Source organism: Dreissena polymorpha, chromosome 2 (assembly GCF_020536995.1).
Source record: "Dreissena polymorpha isolate Duluth1 chromosome 2, UMN_Dpol_1.0, whole genome shotgun sequence".
NCBI lineage: Eukaryota > Metazoa > Mollusca > Bivalvia > Myida > Dreissenidae > Dreissena > Dreissena polymorpha.
This window is the reverse complement of record NC_068356.1, coordinates 111,942,626-111,964,757: the sequence shown is the minus strand read 5'-3', so window position 1 is coordinate 111,964,757 and position 22,132 is coordinate 111,942,626. Positions and strand designations below refer to the sequence as shown.

The 22,132-nt window shown below is 35.4% G+C and overlaps 1 protein-coding gene across 1 annotated transcript; it reads right to left on the bottom strand.

Annotated features, from left to right (window-relative positions):
* Positions 1-5,237: 5,237 nt before the first annotated feature.
* Positions 5,238-15,008, bottom strand: LOC127868531 (chymotrypsinogen A-like). Its single transcript, XM_052410377.1, has 9 exons — positions 14,896-15,008; positions 14,563-14,617; positions 12,357-12,448; positions 11,632-11,723; positions 9,738-9,923; positions 8,875-8,972; positions 7,936-8,075; positions 5,754-5,811; positions 5,238-5,484 (listed from the first exon to the last, which is right to left on the bottom strand). Exons 2-9 carry the CDS (start codon positions 14,609-14,611, stop codon positions 5,357-5,359), a joined length of 843 nt encoding a protein of 280 aa, XP_052266337.1. The 5' UTR covers positions 14,612-14,617; positions 14,896-15,008; the 3' UTR covers positions 5,238-5,356.
* Between the last annotated feature and the right edge of the window lie 7,124 nt (positions 15,009-22,132).

Below are 22,132 nucleotides of genomic sequence, written 5' to 3'. Positions count from 1 at the left end.
GAATATGTAGAAAAAATCACATCACACCATGATAATTAAGATGAAACAAATATCAAGCAATAGGTTTTAAACACATTGCAAAGAATATACAGATAATAACTTGACTGGGTTTCGATTCACAGCCCTAATTTTATGTTTACACACTTCTTGGCTGATTGATCGACGTTAATCACCTTTTAGTAAAACACTTCGACGTTCCCTCGTTACTTAAACCTAAACGGTAAGATTGATAAATAGGATCAAAATTGATCCTTGTGAATTCTCTTAGATATACCAACAGAGCCGATCGTTTATAACAAACGATGATGTATACATGGGGAAATTTATTTAAACATGTTCACAGAATCATGTAAATGTGTTTGCACACTAGCTGTTTTACCGGATAAACAATATTCCGCCAAAGATAGTAGTCTATAATGGATTGCTAATGGCGTTCGGTCTGGCGGTAGACAATCTTGGTTTGCGAATCTTTCAATCCAGTAGTTTTTAGCTCCACTGGCCAAAGGCCAGCGGGGCTTATGTCATGGTCCTGTGTCCGTCGTGTGTGCGTCCGTGCGTGCGTGCGTGCGTAAACTTTTTCTTTAAACATCTTCTCCTAAACTACTGGTCCAAATCTGATGAAATTTCTTAGGAATGTTCCTGTGGTGAACCTCTTTCAAATTTGTTCAAATTATGCCCCTGGGGTCAAATTTGACCCTGCCCCGGGGATTCAAAAAATTTGCTTATATAAGGCCTATTTTGTGCAAACTTTAAAAATCTTCTTGTCCATAACCATTAGGCCTAGGGCTACCAAATTAGGTATGTATTGACATCTTATAGTCCTCTACCAAGTTTGTTCAAATTATGCCCCTGGGGTCAAATTTGACCCTGCCCCGGGGGGGGTCAAAAAATTGAAAATTTGCTTATATAAGGCCTATTTTGTGCAAACTTTAAAAATCTTCTTGTCCATAACCATTGGGCCAAGGGCTACCAAATTTGGTATGTAGTGACATCTTATAGTCCTCTACCAAGTTTGTTCAAATTATGCCCCTGGGGTCAAATTTGACCCTGTCCCGGAGGGTCAAAAAATTGAAAATTTGCTTATATAAGGCCTATTTTGTGCAAACTTTAAAAATCTTCTTGTCCGTAACCATTGGGCCTAGGGCTACCAAATTTGCTATGTAGTGACATCTTATAGTCCTCTACCAAGTTTGTTCAAATTATGCCCCTGGGGTTAAATTTGACCCTGCCCCGGGGGACAAAACATTTAAAATTTGCTTATATAAGGCCTATTTTGTGCAAACTTTAAAAATCTTCTTGTCCATAACCGTATGGCATAGGGCTACCAAATTTGGTATGTAGTGACATCTCATTGTCCTCTACCAAGTTTGTTCAAATTATGCCCCTGGGGTCAAATTTGACCCTGCCCCGGGGGGTTAAAAAATTGAAAATTTGCTTATGTAAGGCCTATTTTCTGCAAACTTTAACAATCTTCTTGTCCATAACCATTGGGTCTAGGGCTACCAAATTTGCCATGTAGTGACATCTTATAGTCCACTACCAAGTTTGTTCAAATTATGCCCCTGGGGTTAAATTTGACCCTGCCCCGGGGGGTTAAAAAATTGAAAATTTGCTTATATAAGGCCTATTTTGTGCAAACTTTAAAAATCTTCTTGTCAATAACCAATTGGCCTAGGGCTACCAAATTTGCTATATAGTGACATCTTATAGTCCTCTACCAAGTTTGTTCATATTATGTCCCTGGGGTCAAATTTGACCCTGCCCCGGGGGGTTAAAAAATTGAAAATTTGCTTATATAAGGCCTATTTTGTGCAAACTTTAAAAATCTTCTTGTCCATAACCATTGGGCCTAGGGCTACCAAATTTTGTATGTAGTGACATCTTATAGTCCTATATCAAGTTTGTTCAAATTATGCCCCTGGGGTCAAATTTGACCCTGCCCCGGGGGGTCAAAAAATTGAACATTTGCTTATATAAGGCCTATTTTGTGAAAACTTTAAAAATCTTCTTGTCCATGACCATTGGGCCAAGGGCTACCAAATTTGGTATGTAGTGACATCTTATAGTCCTCTACCAAGTTTGTTCAAATTATGCCCCTGGGGTCAAATTTGACCCTGCCCCGGGGGGTAAAAAAATTGAAAATTTGCTTATATAAGGCCTATTTTGTGAAAACTTTAAAAATCTTCTCGTCCATTACCATTGGGCCTAGGGCTACCAAATTTGGTATGAAGTGGCATCTAATAGTCCTCTACAAAGTTTGTTCAAATTATGTCCCTGGGGTCAAATTTGACCCTGCCCTGGGGGGTCAAAAAATTGAAAATTTGCTTATATAAGGCCTATTTTGTGCAAACTTTAAAAATCTTCTTGTCCATAACCGTATGGCATAGGGCTACCAAATTTGGTATGTACTGACATCTTATAGTCCTCTACCAAGTTTGTTCAAATTAAGCCCCTGGGATCAAATTTGACCGTTCCCCAGGGGTCACAAAATTGAACATATGCTTATATCGGGCCCATTTTGTGCAAACTATAAAAATCTTCTTGTCCATAACCATTGGGCCTATTTCTACCAAATTCGGTAGGTAGTGACATCTAATAGTTCTCTACTTAGTTTGTTCAAATTATGCCCCTAGGAACAAATTTGACCTTGTCCCAGGGGTCACAAAAATGAACATATGCTTAAATAAGGCCTTTTTTGTGCAAACTTTAAAAATCTTCTTGTTCTTAATTATAGAGCTTAGGGCTACTAAATTTGGTATGTTGTGATATCTTATAGTCCTCTACCAAATTTGTTCAAATTATTCCCCTGGGCTCAAATTTGACCCGGCCCCGGGGGGTCACAAAACTGAACATATGACGTTTACCAGTGGAGATTACTGCGGCTGTTTGGCTGTGACCAACAACAACATCAACATCTTGTAAACATGAGATAAAACCCTGTCATTTAGTGCCATTTTAGGTCAGATGGTGACTGCTTACAAAGGCATTGAAGTAAGAACATGTGTTATGAATGTTTTTCTTATAAACTGAAAAAAGTCGGGTTTTATTTAAATATGTCGAAACTGACCATATATCCGGATGAAAATATTTTGGATGACATGTTAATTTCATGTCTTTTTTATAGTGTTAAAACCAGTTTAATAATATATTATTGATTTTAAAAACACAGCTTCCATGAACATAATTATTTCAAGGAAAGTCAATATATGATATTGCACGGTAAATTCAAACTTTGTATCGAAGAGAAGGTGTTGAAATTAATGAAGTGCAATGTCTTAACTATCGTATATGCTGCTTTTTAATAACTAATGATTCATTGTTCCATTTGTGAATCTTGACTGATCATGAATTGTTGAAATGATTGTCAATTGCTCAACAATCCATATATATTTCTGACCATTTTATAATTTTCTTAATATTAGTTATGAATTGATCTTAGAAGTCAAATGTATTACTTAATTAAATACATTTATAAATATAAAGAAATAATCTTTAGATTATCATAATATTCTCAGGCTTGCTGGTCTTAGGGATGTGTGGGTTGATGAGCAATTTCTCATTTTATCACAATTATTTCTACCCTACCTGATCATTTCCTTAATATTCCATTTTAATTCAATTGACGTCTGCAACCTCTTTCAAATTGGGAAAGTCCAAAATGTGTTGTTTGGTAAAGGGTTAAGGAATTTTGATTCCTATGGGTCTTGTGAATCTGTTTCAAATCAAATGCGTAGATTTGATCTTCAGCATCTACAAATATGTGAAATAGAAAGAACGACAATATATTTTGGAGAGATAAATGTACCTACGTTATAAGCAAAGGACCTGTGCAACAATTCCCAGGCTTTTTTGTCTGTTTAGTTAACACGGTAGTAACATTTCCATATATAAAAATGCTTATCCTTCCAACTTAAAGCGCCCAGTGGGACGAGGGATAGAAAGAGAAAGTCACAATTTGCTTGAGTACATTTCAACCCATGCGCATTACACGTTTTTTTCGCAAAGTAAAAACAGTGGAGCGATGCAGGGCCATCATGGCCCTCTTGTTATGTAGGGTGGCATATAGCAGTTGAACTGTCTGTCCGTCCGAAATCTTTAACATTGCCCATAACTTTTGCATTATTGAAGATCGCAACTTGATATTTGGCATGCATGTGTATCTCATGGAGCTGCACATTTTGTGTGGTGAAAGGACAATGTCATCCTTCAAGGTCAAAGGTCAAATATATGGCTTCAAAGCGGCACAGTAAGGCATTGTGTTTCTAACAAACACATCTCTTTTTTAACTTCGAGTAGCATCCAAAACGCGGAAGAAACTGCAGATGTTTGGTCATACATGTGCTTACAACTGGCAATATCGCCATTAACATTCTTTTTTCCTAAACATTTAGATAGAATCTTCACCAAATAGTATGTTTGCTGGCTTTGTCTTCAATTTTTGTCAATATAATTAAGTATGTCACCGACAGCGTTATGCACATTGCTTAAAAGGGAAGATAAAACAACGTTTGGATAGTAAACTTTGTCGAATTTTCACCGTAATGCACAAGTCGATTTGAAGGACACTAAAATATTTATTGCAGTAATTGTTACGTTTGATTTCTTGCAGTCACAACAATCCTATTTGCAGCAAACGTTATCTACATATGTCGGTAAAAAAAACTGATGTCAGACAAATTTCAATTTAAAACCGTCTCAATGCAAACGCTTGAAAACCAAGAAGTGCAATTCAATTTACGAATATTACAAGACAATCGACAAATTATAAAATGGCAACAGAAACGAATCTATCGAATAATGCGATCGGATAAATACAAAAAAAAATTAAAAAGCGGTACAATTTTGAATATCATAGACTTGTACAATTGCAAAAGATCATAATCGAAAACCGTTCGATGATTCAAAACAATCTCTGAAACAGTTGTAAAAAAATAATTTTAAAAACTTGCAGAATCTTTTTGCACTGTTTATGGTGAATGTGAACATGCAGAGAACCTTGTTCAATTCGAGTTAAATTGAATTATGACAAAATGTCAGAACACGTTTAAAGCAATTTGGAAAAAAACTCAAAATGTCAATGATACCAAGATATTGGTTTGGAAATTCCAATCGAACGTGACGAACAGAAAATTATACAATTACAATTTAAATGTTCATTTGAATTCTAAAAATAGTGGTCATTGGTAATTTAAAAGAAAAAAATATATATCGGACGTGGTTTTCATGAAACTATAAAGTTGCAATTAAATGGATTTATTGGGGGAAAAGTGAAAATAAAACATGTATGGCACTTGGAAGCCAGACAATCCGGTCAAGTTAGGGTGTGAGAGGAGAGGTGGGTTTGAGGCATGGCCCTCTAGTACTGGTAGGGGTAGCCAGACTCCTCCATTGTCTTGAGGATCCAGTCCTGGTACTGGGTCACGTCCTCGAACACACCCGGAGAATCCGTCGTCTTTGTGCAGTCACCGCCGGATGAGGCGATACCTTTGAATCAAAATTAGTTTGCTGTTGTGGTTAAGGCATCATTCAAGTGGTTAGTAGAGGAAGAGAATAATAATATAAATATCATATGTGCACTATATATCTAAGTCGAGTAAGTGAAGAATCATTAAGCTTAATAGCCTGTTGGCATTTAATATCTTAATCGTATAACAAAATGGATGGCATTGATCTAGTTAGAAATTAGACATTATCATGATATTGACGGCCCATATGACCAGTCAATTTAAATGTAGTCATTAAACTAAACCTACCTTCCACATACCAGGCCCCATTGGACTTCTTGCAGACAAGAGGACCACCAATGTCATCCTGCAGTGGAGACAAACGAGTAAATATTTTAAGTAAAAGCCTTTAGCAACGATACGGGTATACGTAGTTTGCTTATTTGTGGGACCGTGGTATGATTACCACATTTTCCTAACCATTGGGACATTCAGTATAGTGTGAAGGTTTTGTTATTTGTAGGCATTTTCATCGGATAATGTTTGCTTTTTCCTCCGTTTGGTTTATGCTTCTGTGGTGAACTTTACTGACGTTCGGTGAATGTGCCACGGTTCTTTGTATTACTTATATAATTTTACGTACTACCGCCGAGTTTCTTTCAACCAGCTAACCTTAGACATCGTACTGCCTTTAGGGGTTATGTTTGCGTCTGATCATGACCAGTGCATGGTTGGTTGGTGACTAGTATTCGATAATCACATATCAATCGTGTTTACAATAATGAACTAAGTAAAACTTATCTGCGCCACAAAGAGACAACTTTTTACTCTTACGTCTGCACGGGTTCTGTCTTATATGGCAAGTGACCTTTTTCCTATTTTCAAATATGTATAAATATTTTTGATTTATATTTGAAATGTTTGTTCGGAGCATTTTTGAGTTTGCTTTGACCTAAAAAATGGTACGAAGTGTACTATGATTATGATGAACAGTTTAGTTGATTTGAATAATTGTAGTTATTAGACTGCGTGCATTTCGATATCACCTGTTAGTAAATAGAAGTTGTATGTTGTACGTGCGGTTTTACGCTATGCAATTTTCCAACATATTGAACAAACAAAAAAAAAACTGGAAAAACCGACGTAGATCGAAAAGGCAGGGTTTGCACTAGGCTTTATCGATCCGTTCCGTGCTACTCGTGATTATGATAAATAAATAAGATGAAAAATGCAATACAGATAAGAAAAAACATTACCGTAATTACTCTATGTTTTCGGACACTTAAAAATAATAATTTTTTTTTCGTGTCCGAAAACATAGATACGAAAAATATTCACAAAATGCAGGTGTCCGAAAACTTAGAGTCGAAAATTGAAGTGTCCGAAAATAGCGTCAATTGTATCAACGACTACCGGTAATAACATGCGCTTGTAAAATACCAGGCCGTATAGTATAAATTACAATTATATATATTTGCACTGCATTTTAAATAATTTTAAATGCTTAATTTATTTGACAGAAAGTTACTACAAGGTTGTTCTTTGACCAACGAGTTCAAAGATGAGAATGTTACGTACCGATACTCGCTAGTATGAACCTGTAATTAACGCAAAAAAGCAAACTATGAATTCTTTGTTTGTTCATTTCAGATACCGGTAGTTGTTTTCTAACACCTTCCATTGTTCGTAAAACTTGCTATAGGGTGCATCACACTTTGAAGCGTTTAGTATTTGTCACAGTTATTTTACTTAGAAGGGGTAGGACCATTGCGGTAGATAATTGAACTGTTTATCGGTACTGCCCCTGGTAAGTGTCATAACGCTTATGCTATCGGGCGAAACCATTGTTTAATACCGGTTTACAAGATTATTTACCCAATAACGCAATGTAATGGTCCGTTGCCCTCAGGCATGCACCTTCCATGTTTTATGATGTTAATCTGGTTGTAAAACCCCGTGATCTAAGTGTCATTAGATATCGAAAACAGGACCGAAATTTGGTAAAATAGCGCTGTAAAATATTATGTCCGAAAACTTTGAGACATAAATAATGGACGAAAAATCGTGTGTCCGAAAATTAAGAGTCATGAAAAATAATTATTTTTGCTAAAAAAGGGGGTGTCCGAAAACTTAGAGTGTCCGAAAACATAGAGTTATTACGGTAGTTTGACAGGGCGCTTTTCAACTTTTCACAAATATTTTTCAGATGTTCATAATTTTCATGCTTCACTAAGAAATTAACATTATTAAACCACTTAAGCAGATTATTATTGCAAAGAAATAATATGCCCTTAGAATTTAATTACACGGGCAATTATGAAAATAATTTCAAGCTTATTTTTACTCTAAGGTGAATATTGAAATAAATTCTGCTTAGAAGCAAGGTTTCCCAGTGTCCAGACCATGGTACTTAGTTTTAAACCTCGTTATCTTTACTGATTAGAGGCTTTATCGTGAATTCGTGCACACATTTCTTTCCTTTAACACATACAGCGCAGAAGTCCTTTTGCTGATTTTCGTAGCCCGCGCACATCTCCGTAGCCGGAAGGAAGTCGTTCCAGTGGTTGGCGCAGATGCTGTCGTCCAGGATAGGCATCATCAGCTGGTTCAGCGTCTCCTCGTTACCAGTGTCTGTGGGGGACATATGCGTCTCGTTTTGGGAAAACTTGGCTTAATGCATGTGCGTGTAGTGTAGACACTAAACGCTTTTATGGTATTTTTCCGAAGTCTAATTTTAGCAAAAATCCATTTAAGGCGAAAAAAGGCGGCCCTGATTACCATATGGGGAATGCACATACTTATCTGGAAGGACACTACGCATACGCATTAGGCCCCGTTTTCCCAGAACGAGGCTTGTATAAGGGGACAATAATAACAACATTGTGGGGGACAATAAGATAGGTAGGTTACAGAGTTAATGATATGCGAACTAGTGAGTGAAATATTAGACGAACGTGATATATAACGGGAAACCGTCTGTGATCAAGTAAGTGAATTTGTATATCCTGGTGAACGTGAAAGATCATTTGATACACGAGGCGAACTTTACTATTAAGTGAAATAGTCTATTGGTACAAACTGTGCAATTGTTGATGAACGTGAAATAGCAAGAGAAAAGGCAAAGAAAAATAAGGCGACAAATAGTAGACACAAGTGAGATAACAATTAAATGAGGTAAAAACTAGTGAAATATGGGATTAAAGTGAGAAAAGAAGTGTAACTGCTATAGTGAGGACACGAAACATAGAAAGAACGTGAAACATACATATATCCAAGACATCACACAATGCGAGCACTGAAGAAAGTACATGAAAATTTAGTGCGTTATGCCTTGCGTATACAATAATAAAATCTTGAATATTAAAGAAACATTTTTTCTTAATCAAAGTTAGACTGTTTCTCAAATGAAACTGGGGGGGGGGGATCTTACTTTGTGTGCTTCCCCATCCTGGAAGGTAGCAGTTGTCTCCGACCTGGAAACCGTGCTGGGCGTCCGGAAGGCACACCGGACGTGTAGCGTCGTTCCACCTGTATACAGTCAACAAATAAACTGAGCCGCACTCCGGGAAAATGGGTCTTAATTCATGTGCATGAAGTGTCGTCCCAGATTAGCCTGTGCAGTGCGCCCTAAACTGGCACGTTGTGCCCCAAACTGGATTTTCGCGAAGAAGAGACTTGCGAGCTCTAAATAAAAAATCATAAAACGCGGAATGTGTTGTTCCTGATTAGTCCGCACAGGCTAATCTAAGAGACACACACATGCAGTGTGCCCCCTTATCCGAGAACGAGGCTTAATTATAGTAGTAATTGAAGAGATGTATAGAAACTTATGGTATCTACCGGTATGTCAATTCTAAATACAAGCATGCACACGCACTTTTGGATAAACAAAAGCATATTGACACTGTTGTTTAGTTATTAAGAGAATCGTGCTGATCATTTGGGCTTGTACAATAAGGTAACCAATGCCATGCTGGTGGTTCTTCTGTTTTCATGAATTTCAGTGAAATACGGACATCAATATTCAATACGAGGTGTTACAGTTTTTCCTGTAGGGACAGCATAACATGCATTCCCGGTATGTTGTCTTTAAAATGTTGTCCATGTACTTCAACAGGACCAATACAAACAAGTATTATGTGCATTGAATTGATATATTAACTTTACTCTCTGTAAGACAATTGAAACGATCAGATTTGTGAAGGTGGCGAGATTAATGAATTTCAGACTGTCGGAGACAAATGGGTCCATGAGAAACAGTACTTGGGAGAAGTAAGGTTTACAGACACCTACTGCATGGGTTCAACGGTGATGATCAGAGCGATATCGTTCTCGAGGCTTGTGACGTTGTATCCCGGATGTAGCACCACGCGCCGGATGTGGTAGGTCTTCTCGTAAGGGTCCGTGGTGCTGATGTTATGGGAGCCGGCGTAGATCCGCCACTGGTGGAGGTTCAGATCAAACACGCTGTAGCCAGTGCTGAAACCAAGTTAAATGATAAAAAAGGAAGAACTAAAACTTTATAAACGTATCAGGACAGAAATTGTGTTACCGTCCAAAAGTCTTTTATTTAAGACAAGTTACCTTTTGATTATTATCTGTACATTTATCCACATGACTTTTAGAAATTAGAATCAACTTTACTGTTTTTTTCAAACATTTCTTGGGTATTTTTTTCAGAATATATTTTTTTAAGAAATTGGTTAATTGGCCGGCAATTTTGTATAAAACCACATCCATTACTAGTGTTAATAGCATAGTCCATATTTGATTTAATAATTGTTAATATTTGACTACCAATAAAAGGGGTTGCATTTGCACGCCTCGTGGTGTGTTTTATTTTCCCCAGTATGCCCATAATTAGAAAGTTGAGGTGATATACAGTTGCATTGATTCTAATGAATTGTCAACTAAAATGCGTTTTTGGAATTCCAAATCAAACGTATATGTATTATGTTTGAATATGATTTTTAGCGCGCGATAGTCTGTTGTGCAGAGCTGGCTGAAGAAATAGTGTAGAAACCTGTCTTTTTTAAAATAAAATAAAAACATATTTTTGTACGGATCTCGTGTGTGTTAAGGGGCCCTTTTCATGTTTTGGTAAATTAACAAAATTGAAAAACATGTTTCAGATTCGCAAATTTTCGTTTTAGTTATGATATTTGTGAGGAAACAGTCATACTGAACATTTAACATGCTCTTAAATATCCATTATATGCATCTTTTGACGATTTAAAACACTGCAAATTATAAAGCTTTGCAACGCGAAACGATCGAATAATTTGGAGTTCTGTTTTTGTCGTTTTATTTTGTTCAACTACGAGTATTGCTTATATAAAAGATAAAATACATCACTCATGGTATGAGCACGGATGGCTGAGTGGTCTAAGCGATTGACTTTTACACCAAGAGTACAACGTTCAGCATTACATTTTCCTCACAAATATCATAACTACAACGAAAATTTGCGAATCGGAAACATATTTTTTATATTTTGTTAATGTACCAAAACATGAAAAGGCCCCTTTAATTAATGTGTCGAGCATTTGCAGTACATGTGAACTTTATCGGTCCTCTTATAATCAAACTTAACTGCATATTAAATGATCAAACTAACTGAATCAAATTGAGATAATCTAATCTTTAATTGGTTTCAGTATGCCCTCTTGCACTTTGATTATTGCGTTAGCAGAGCATAAAAAGATCGGAGAAAAAAGGTGCACTAAGAAACAACTAGTCTACTTTTGTGGGATTGGCATTTGTTTGGTAAATCTAAATTTTGATAAATGAATTTTCTGTCAAAGTGCAAGACGAGGATTAATGCTGACGAACGTGAAAATTTCTTCCGTGTACTATTCGAGAGAAGTGATTTATTTCCTTCCATTCTTTCACAAGCTTCACAGAGAGAAGAGAATGATGTAAAACGTTTAATCCCAACGTTTTTATGTTCGCTGTTATTGATTTAAAACTTTATTATACGCGCCTAGAACAAACACACTATTACATTGTGAAATTTTAAATACAAGTATTTATATAATAATATCAGATACAATCATAGTCAGAAAACCAATAACAATAAATAACCCACAATCGCAGAGATTGATAGCCTTCGAAGCTGCTTTATAATTATAATGTTAATTGAATGGAGGTGGGATGTAGTAACGCTGCTGCAAACAAGGTGGCTTACCCTTCGAAATGCTGCGCCGAAGTCAGTATGACATGCTGGTCAATAATTGAACCGGATCCAGAAATGTACCCAAGGCTATCCACCACTAAGACCTACAAAGGTACTGGTAAGTAATTCTGCTAGATTGAAAACAATTACAGATTTCTCTCAGTGCGTAAACAGTTTAGACATACACAGAAGACACACAACTGTTTTTAAGCTAGAACAGTTTATGGTGATAACGATGGTGACTACAAAAGACAATTTCGACGATGACACCAATGAAGGCGAATATGATATGGTAAAAGTGGGGATGGTAATAATGACGATAAACAAACTTAGTACTGGTGATTATAATTGTCATGTAGACGCTATTGACAACAGACGAAGCTGATGATGGATTGGAAGTCGACGCAGACCATGAGGAAAGTATGGTAAGGATGATGATCTTGATAACCTTTGAAGACGATAGTGACTATGACGATAGGGACAACTTTGATGACGACTAAGATAAGGATACTACGAACTTATTTATTTATAAAGACGATGACAATGATGATGATTATGATTATGATGATGGCGATGATGATGATGGTTTTGGTGGTGATGATGATGATTATGATGATGATGTTGTTGTCAATGATGATGGTGATGGTATTATGATGATGATGGTGGTGGTTGTGATGATGATGATGATGACGATGATGATGATGACGACGACAACGACAGTCGTTTTGGGTAGTTACCATCCAGGGCCAGGAGCCGGGGACCGCCACCTGTCCGCCGACGATTCTTTTGGTGATAGGTTGGACCACAGAGACGCCGCACGGCACTCCGTCTGGAAAACGTTCAATTACAACATATGAGCCGCGCTCTTTGTAAACGGGGCTGTATGCATGTTGTATGCATGTGATAAAAGTTCTGTCCTAGTTCAGCTCAGCCTGTGCAGTCCTCACAGGCTCGTTAGGTACGACTGCGTGCATGAAGGAAGTGTATTCTTAAAGGAGGCCTTTCCACGTTTTGGTAAATTGACAAAATTAAAACAAGTGGTTTCATATTCGCAAATTTTCGTTTTAGTTATGATATATGTGAGGAAACAGTAATACTGAACCTTTACCGTGCTCTAAAATATCCATTATATGCATTTTTTGACGATTTGAAAACTTGAAAATTATAAACCGTTGCAGCGCGACACGATTGAATTATTTGGAAAGTTTTGTTGCTGTCGTTATATTTTTTGAAACTACGAGGATTGCTTATATAAACTAAAAAATACATTTCCTCAAAGCATAAGCATGGATGGCCGAGTGGTATAAGCGGAAGACTTTTACATTCAGGACTCCAGGGGTTAGTGGTTCGAGCCCAGTTAAAGGTTACTTTTTTTTAAATCGTTTTTTTTATAATTGTATTCTTTTATTTACACTGGAGATTTTTTGGATCCAATTTTTAAAATCAATTTAAAGCATTTAATCACAAACTTCAATACATGTCAAAATCTGTGAAAAGTCCCCTTTAAGGAAGATGCAGTGTGGGCGGAAAGTACCGTCATGCATCTTATACAATACACATGCATTAAGCTCTGTTTTACCAGAGCGGGGCTCAAATAAACGAGTCGTGTTCTGAGAAAACTGGGCATAATGCATGTGCGTAAAGGGCCGTCCCAGATTAGCATGTGCAGCCCGCACAGGCTTATCTGGGACGACACCTTTCCGTCTTAATTGGATTTTTGCTAAGAAGATACTTCATTTAAACGAAAATTGTCATTAAAGCGGAAAGTGTCGTCCCTGATTAGCCTATGCGGACTGCACAGGCTAATATGGGACGACACTTTACGTACATGCATTATGCCCAGTTTTCTCAGAACACGACTCATACTATGTCACGCTAAAATTGGCTCTGCTTAGAAATCTCATTTCGGATACCATTTATAACTAATTTTCTTAAAAGCTATTTCGTCCTTTAATTTTTATACGACTGTAGATCTATGTTCTATCAATTTGTTATTTCCTAACAATTCTGAAAATGTAAGTTATTTATATGTGTGGTTATCTTCGCAATATAGTGTTTAATAAAAGGAAGCACATACTTATTTATTCATATGTATCCTTTCCGTATAAAGATATTTATTTCTAAAGAGATTTATTAGCAATTTTCACTTCAAGTGAAGTTGTATTTTATATCGCGATGAGGAACGTTCTAAATGCGAGCGCATCATGGGAGAAATTCTATGCTTTCACAAAAAAGAATATTTAAAAAAAGAAAGTTAGATAATAATGCTTTAAGAACAATTGAAACTTTTAATATGAGTACGGGCTAATAGATCTTGTTAATCACTTATTGTTATGTTTCATTCTGAATTAGGTCGGAAATCGGTCCTGTATACCTTTGCGTTAAGATAGACACGGTAAACTTAGTTATTAAAGTTTATGTAAACACGCTCATTTAAAATGTCGACTGTTTGCTATGTTTATGTACAAGGTATATGTTTATATGCCACACTTGGAGATTGTATCACGGAAACTAAACTTTTGTTTTCCCCGTTGTGCTTTATGAGCATATCAATTGTTGTCTACTTTTGCTTACACACGTTACAAAGCAATTATATGCCATGTCGTCACATCACATTTAATTAACAGGTACACATGAAACGACACGGTATTCTCGGTGTTTTCGACGCAAATTGGAATAATTGCAAGTGACCAACATCTTTTCAAATTGTATTTTTACTTAAATGTTACACGGCTTTTTGTTTTGTTTTTCCTTTAAAGTCTATAATCTGCTTTCAATTAACATGAATGTCATCTTTTGAATGCGCGCTCATCCAATACCTTCTGCGATGTGAAATCGCTCATTTGAGTGTGCAAATTTAATATTACTTGTATATTTTCGTAATTGAATTGTTTTTAAAGGAACATGAATGTCCAAAGAAACATTATTCAGAACAAAACTTACTCTGCGATGCTGCAAATGTCAGGCATAAACACAATACAAGAAGCTTCATGGTGAGCTGAAAGTAAAAGTTTACTATAAACGTTTATTGCCAACTCATGATTATAAAACATAACTACATAAACGTACAATTATACGTAACATAAATAGTTTAACAAGTGTAATAGATAGAGCGTACAAACCTATTCTTTTTAAAATATATATATATATATTAAAACAAGGTCTAAATGAAAACATTGATTGCTTAATAGTTATACAGTAAGAAATTCCAAAAATATTTAATCAAAATGAATGTTTAAAATCATAGCTGAAAAAGGCATTCTTTTAAAAACTTACCAGTTTAGGAGGCGGTGATATTTACTTGTCGCAGGTTGTAAATGAAGACATTTGCGTCTCGAAGACAAGGGGGAAATAGATAAGATATTGTTCCATCGCACGGGCTATATTTGGAATACATAGGTCAGTCACGAGCACAATGCTGGTTCCTTGAAACGAGCTCCAACACAGACCTTTAAATTACGGTGGCATACGTCTTCGTATTTTCAAGCGGCGCAATAGAAAGACATTTTTAACTGTTTGAGCAAATATTTGGCAATACGCAAAGTTTTAACAAAGTATTTGTGTCATATTTACAAAAGGTCATCATTTAAAATTGGAAACTCCCTATGTGCTGATAGAACTTAATAATTATTTTATTATTGGCGTCGCATTGAAGTGCGGCGACTAGTATGTAATACGTTTCGTTTTCGCTTATTGGAGGAGAAATTATTTTACGGATCAATGTATATATTTTTGTTGTCAAAATATCTTGCATAGTGGTGATTTTTGTGTGTAAATTAGTGTAAATAAGTATTGCATTTGTGCCTATTACATTTACTACAACATGTATTGCCAATAATGCAAAGCTTATTCTTTTAATTAATAACTGATCACAGGGACTGGGCAATAATAAAGATCACAGGGACTGGGCAAATACGCGCACCGGTGAAACTTTCTGGTTTTGTATAAAAACAAAACTTCTTTGTTCCACTATCCTAGCAACCACCTAGTTACTAATAAAGGCGCTACAGAGCGCGAAGCGCGACACATATTATTAATTGTATTGAGTCTTGATAAAGGAAGCGCAGCCGCTCATCAATGAGAAACACCATCAGAGCACCCTAGTCTCATTATTAGTCCTCGTACAGGTTGTTTTTTTAAGAACCACATATAGAAGGCCGCAGGCCTGACCCGTATCTTGCCAGTGGTATGGACCCTTTGGTATGGACCTTTAACCCCGCTCACTATCCAGCGTTTAAACTTGCGGGTTTACATTTAAACCGACTATTAATAGCTTATTAATATTTAAGTTAGAAGGTGATTTTTCAAGCGGTTCCGTAGTGTAGTGGTTACACGCTCGCTTCACATGTGAGAGGCCCAAAGTTCGAGCCCAAGTAGAATCAAATTATTTTATTTGTGTTCTATGTTAACTTTTTGTTTTGATGAAGACATTTTAGTTTAAATAAATATGCTGTTTTATTGTTTTTATTATCCCCATGAAATATATGTGTGAGAGGGTGGGGGTTGGGGGGGGGGTTCGTAAACACATTAAAACTTTAACAGTGTTTTCATATCGATGATTACTCAACCCATATTGTAAATGCGCAACGTAAGAATCAGTTCAGAATCATCTCCCCTTGAAGTTGAGAAAAATATGAAATTACGCTTACAAGATGAAGCAGATTTTTTAAAACCTACACAGTTCTGTTCCATTAATGAAAACTGCACACGGATGCCAGTAAAAAAAAGAAACCAATGTAAATAAAATGAACTATGAAATATTTGGGGGTTACAACACAAAATCATAGATAATGGTTATTTGAGGGTTATAACACAACATCATAGATAATGGTTATTTTGGGGTTATTACACAAAATCATAGATAATGGTTATACCAGTATCTTTTTCTATTTTGTTTAAAATAATAAGGCCAATATATTAATATTTACAGTAGAAAAAAAAATCGTTCCATGTAACTTCATTGAGTGCCTTTTACACTGAAATTCCCGACGCCGTTTGATGCTTTGCATCAATACTTATCTTGTGATACATTTATGATATATTATAAGATGTGGCATGTAATCTTGGTAAAAGTATTTTCCATTATTATCGTCTATGTTAATAATATTCCCAAGCCGAGTTAAAATAGATCGATGACGTCCAGGCCATGATATAATTTTATTTATTTTGTTGCATAATTTATTTACTATGATGTGAGATAATAGAGTTGTGCGTTCGCAGGGTGATAAGGAACACGCTAAACAATATACGTTCGTAATCCAAAAAATATGCTGACTACTTTTAAGGCTAAATCATTTGAATGCAAATCTAGTTAATACTCTCAAAAAGTAAGTGTCAAATTAAAAATAATAACGCGAAAATTCGGGTCGCGTCCGGTCCGGTATGATATTTTAGTTAATTAAAATATATAACTAAACTAATTTTCATAACATGTCTGGGCGCACTTAATGTTAAACTGTGTGCAAGTCAAATTGTATAAATAATATTTAGTTGGATTAATTTGATTATTAAAAACCTGAAATAAATTAACTTAGTAGGTATAAACACTATTGTTCAAAGTTATCATCAAATGTAAGCATTACACGTCAAGAATGGCCTAATTTAAACATCATTTCCTTGGAATAGTGTTGAAAGAATAGACAAAATAGCTCGTCAAGCACAAATTAAGCTTTTTTTAATTTGAGAGAAGTCCTTTTTTTTTTTATTAGCTCCATTTAAACTTTAGAATCAATCTTTTTAATATACCAGTTTCGTTTTAAGACGTCACTATTTTGAATTTGAAAAACAAATACGACGTTCATGCAATTGATGCGCCACTTCTTTAAATGTATTAATACTTCAACTCAAGTGTCATCCAAGTCGATGTAAGGTTATCTCGTGCGCTTTATATCTGTGAATGTCATCGCCACTTAGACGCAAGCATTGTGTACACATCTGGGCATAGTGACCTCCTTAATTTAACGCACGAATTATTTATAGGTTCGAGTCCAATACCGGTCGTAACCAGCACATGTGCCAATATTATTTACTGACTCAGATTAATCATAAACCGTTGCGATGCGCCATGCAGTTTAGTATACAGGTGCCCATATCGTCTTGGTAGTACGGTGTGTAGATAAATTGCAACCCAATACAATCAAATAGACTTAACATAACAGGACAGGATTTGTTTAAGATCACTCACGCCGTTTTTTATTATGCATCGCGCAGTAATTATGGTGTTCAATCCATCTTACGTTCAATATATCAGAAAATGCCATTGTAGATGTACTTGCAAGCATTGGTATCCCAAGCTGGTCATTATTTAAACAATACAAAACAATGTGAAAGTATACGCGATGCTGTTGTATTGTTTTTACATCGCTCTATAGTTTGTATCGCATTTATGGGCTGCATAGTCAGGGTTGTTGTTTTGCATTTCGTTGAGATACCTAATAGTGCGCAAAGGACACGAACCGTTATCTAAACCAATAATTGCCTTTGCAGACATCGTCGCAAATTCAAGTGTGATAAGTTGTTTATCATTGTAATGCGGTGTGGCTGTCATAACAAGCTCCAAGACAGGGAAATGCTAGCTGTGATAGCAATATGTCCCCCACCCAGGATTGTTTTGAATTTAAAGTCGTTTCCGGGTTGTGTAGGCTTCATTTAAGCATTTGTGTTAATAAAACATATTTATTATAACGTTTTAGTAAATAACAGGGAAAACGGCATTCAGACAGTAAATAAGTGTACATGTACTTCTTACACTGTCATGCAGATATACTCATAATACTGCATCTAGATGTGATTAAACCTGATATTAGAACACGTGATCCTGCGACGCTTGTTTTTGTGTTAAGGAAAATAAGGACAATACAGTCGTTTAATTTATGTACAGCTTTTCTTTATTTAAAAACATGCCAACGCATGCATCAAATGAAGATGCTAGAGCATATATATGTTGCAATATTTAGCTTTTCTCTAAAATAAAGGTCCACCGTTTTACAAAGTTGTCGAATAAGACTTAAGTTAAGCAATTTATTATTTTTTTTAACTCTACCGATTGATACGAATCCTATCCATGAAGTTCCCCATCTTCTAATGAAATATATTTTATTCTTAAATATCTCAGAAAACCCAAAAGCGTCTCGTTAAATAACTATCGTCAGCGCGCAACGTTAAATAAGCTTTTATGCACTTGAATTCATTTGGTATGTGGCTTTGAAGTTTTATTAATTTGTTAAAATCGTTGCAGCAGACGTTTGTAGTTAATTCACAGATATTGAACTTTTGTTCTTAGGTAAAAGCCTTTTAAAGCGCCACCAATACGTCTTGTGGTCGGATTGTTATGTTTCCTGTTAGTGTTAAGTTTAACCAAGATGTATGGATAATTCCGGAAGATTCATGGTAGTAAACAATTCTTGGTTTATTAACCAGGAAATATTTTTCAATAGAACTTAATATCAAATATACTTCATACAAATATAAAAGAGTAATGATAACCATAAATATTATTGATACTCTAGATCTACCACGGTCTGATACTTGATAAGGAAAAATATGTTCTTTATATTTGGAAATTGCATACGCTATTTTTATTACAGAAATGTTATGGTATCTGCACTAATCACAGTTTTGTCATTGTTATGTGTGCTGCCGTCACAACAATTCGAGACTATAGAAAAATAAGATCGGTAATTACGTATTATGTCTAAAATTATATTGTTCTCGCGTATTTGTCATGTTAATATGTCACATCTATTTTCATGGAGAGAGCTTTTATTTGAAACAAAATTGTGCACAGACACAAAGCTCATTACTTTATTTTGGGCATTTTTATATACACGTAAAAAATATGGAATTACGTATATTCGCAACTCTGCAAGCCGTAATCAATACCTTATTAAATTCGCGAACTTTCCCATAACATTTGTGTACCAACTTTTCAAAGTTCCCGTATTCACCAACCAATTCTTATACTTCGTCTAAGAATAAAGATTAATCGTTTAACCGTAATGTTTTAAATATATTTTAAGTTGACTAACTAGATATTAAATACCCCGAGTACCATCATTCTTCGTATAGAACAGTGTCCATATGACACACGCACAATTGATAGTCTGCATCTATTAACAATCTGAAATTAGATGTCATGAGTACAAGTCAATGCTTTAATTGTAAATCTAAGAAAAAGCTTGTAAATACAGGTCCAGGTTTATCAATTGTGAGATCAAGACAATGTTTTCATCTGGGTGCGTATGAAATGGAAATATTATCGAGTCTGATTATAACAAGCTCGTCCAGCTAAGGCCGAATTCCCATGCGGTTTTTTACCGCTTCCAAGATTAGTTTAATTTCATTGAGTTTTTGTTATCAAAGCATTTTAATGCGCGTCTTAGTTCGTTAGTGTCACCCATGATGCACCGCCTTGCGTGGCCTTATCTGCACCAAGAAAGACGTCATAATGCCATACAAAGTGCCTCAAAATAGAAAGATTCATGGACGACATTGTCACGAGGTCCGTGCATGTTTGTTTGCGAATTCGTGTCTGGTAAGTTAAAACAAAAACAGAAAACGTCTTTGGATCCGCCACCTAAAGTTCCCCAATAACATTCTTATTTCCAAGGGCACATTTAAGCGCAAAAGTTTTTTTATTGATGTTATCTAATTTGATAAAACACCTTCCCATTGTCTGTATGCGTGGATTTTCCCCTGCTGATATTTTACAACAGGAGACTTTATGTTGACTTGGATAAAACTCGGTTAATTGACAAAGGCCAATGTGACAATTTTACACGACCCTTTTTTCAAATGTTGTTTCAGTGTAGCATAAGATAGAAAAAAATCATCTTGAAACAGCTAAAAAAGTACTGAAGACATTATCATGAAACCTTTGATACTTGTTTCATGTTCGTAACTGGTGTACTGTTCTAGTTATAAATATCGATTTACCATGTTTTTCGTCCATCTACTCCTTTGTTATATAATTTTTTTATGCGTCCGGAAGAGACTGAAATAACTTGAACAGTACACGAGTTACGAACATGAAACATTTCATTTTTTGTAATTGTGATGACAGATTATAAGGATACTTAATTTACCCGAAAGTCAAAATTCAGATGACCATTTCTTAAAAAACAAATACACTGTTGTAATATTCAGAACATTTATGTTTCACCGTTATTTGATTCCTGAAATATATAAATATTTTCAGACTGCATCTGTCGGTTTTATATTTAGTCTTCAATGCATAATAAAATCATAACTATTAAATTAATATAATGTTGTACAGCATGACGTCACGTTGTTACACTTGCGTTTTGTGTTAGTTTTTGTAGCATTTTGTTCAATTTTTTTTAATCAAAACTTGATAACACCTACCAAGTAATTGGTTATGCTTAAGTTATGACATATTGATTCATACAACAATAACAGGCTAACTGTTTGCATATATATCGCACGTTTACCCGTAGATGAAACATTAATTTATGTTGAAGGAAATTATTTTTACTATTACCGTTATGTTTATGGGATATTTTAATCGTTTCGGGATAATTGATGGAATAGATAACGGCTAAATATATGATCTTGTTTCATTTTCTATGCAATATTTTTCAAGGTTTAATCTTATGTCGCAAGTGTAGACGGTGTTGATGGTTTATCTGTGTTGATGATGGTGAACGTTTCTTCTTTCAATTTTGTACTTGGTATTTATGCTGTAGACCTCACTTGTATTTCAAAAATTATCCTGTCTGAATATAATAAGATGCCCCAGTTTCTTACAAACTGAAGTATGTTTTACTACATTGAATATATGCATTACCGACTCACCACAGACGCTAATATATTATATTTTATTAGTAAACAATGAGTGAGGAGTATCCACGGTATATCCTCTAACTATAGACACGTTTACAAAAAAAGCACAGTCCCTCTTTTCTCGCATATGCTTATTTACTTTCGAATAACAGTTATTAGTAGTGTTGTTAACAAATGCAGAGTGTACAGTACTATGTGGTGATAATGAAGTGAAAATAGTTGTAGCAATTTGGTATTATCGCTATAAAATAGTGGTGCAAAGTACACTGGCTTCGTAATCTAAGCTGTACTGCTTTTGAGAATGCTGAACCTCAATCTCCAAAAAAAAATCGAAAAAAACATGTGCATGTTATTAAAAAACAGCAACATATATCATCACGATTCAAATCGAACAATTCTAACTCAATTTTATCATGTCTAAATCTCAAACTCGGCACAGATATTAATTTTACATTTAGTGCAACAAATAACCTCATATCATCACAAGTAATATCGACGAGTTACGCTAATAAATGAAGCTATTAAATGCGTTTAAATTGTATAACCACATAAGAACTCTATGTGGGACTAATAGCAAGGACTATATCAAAGAATATATTCGCACACATTACAGGCAATTTATTGGCTAATCTTACATTGGCTTTATTAGTTCCCCTTACAAGGACTTCATTGGCACAAATCAAAAGAATATATATTGGCACGCCTTCTACGG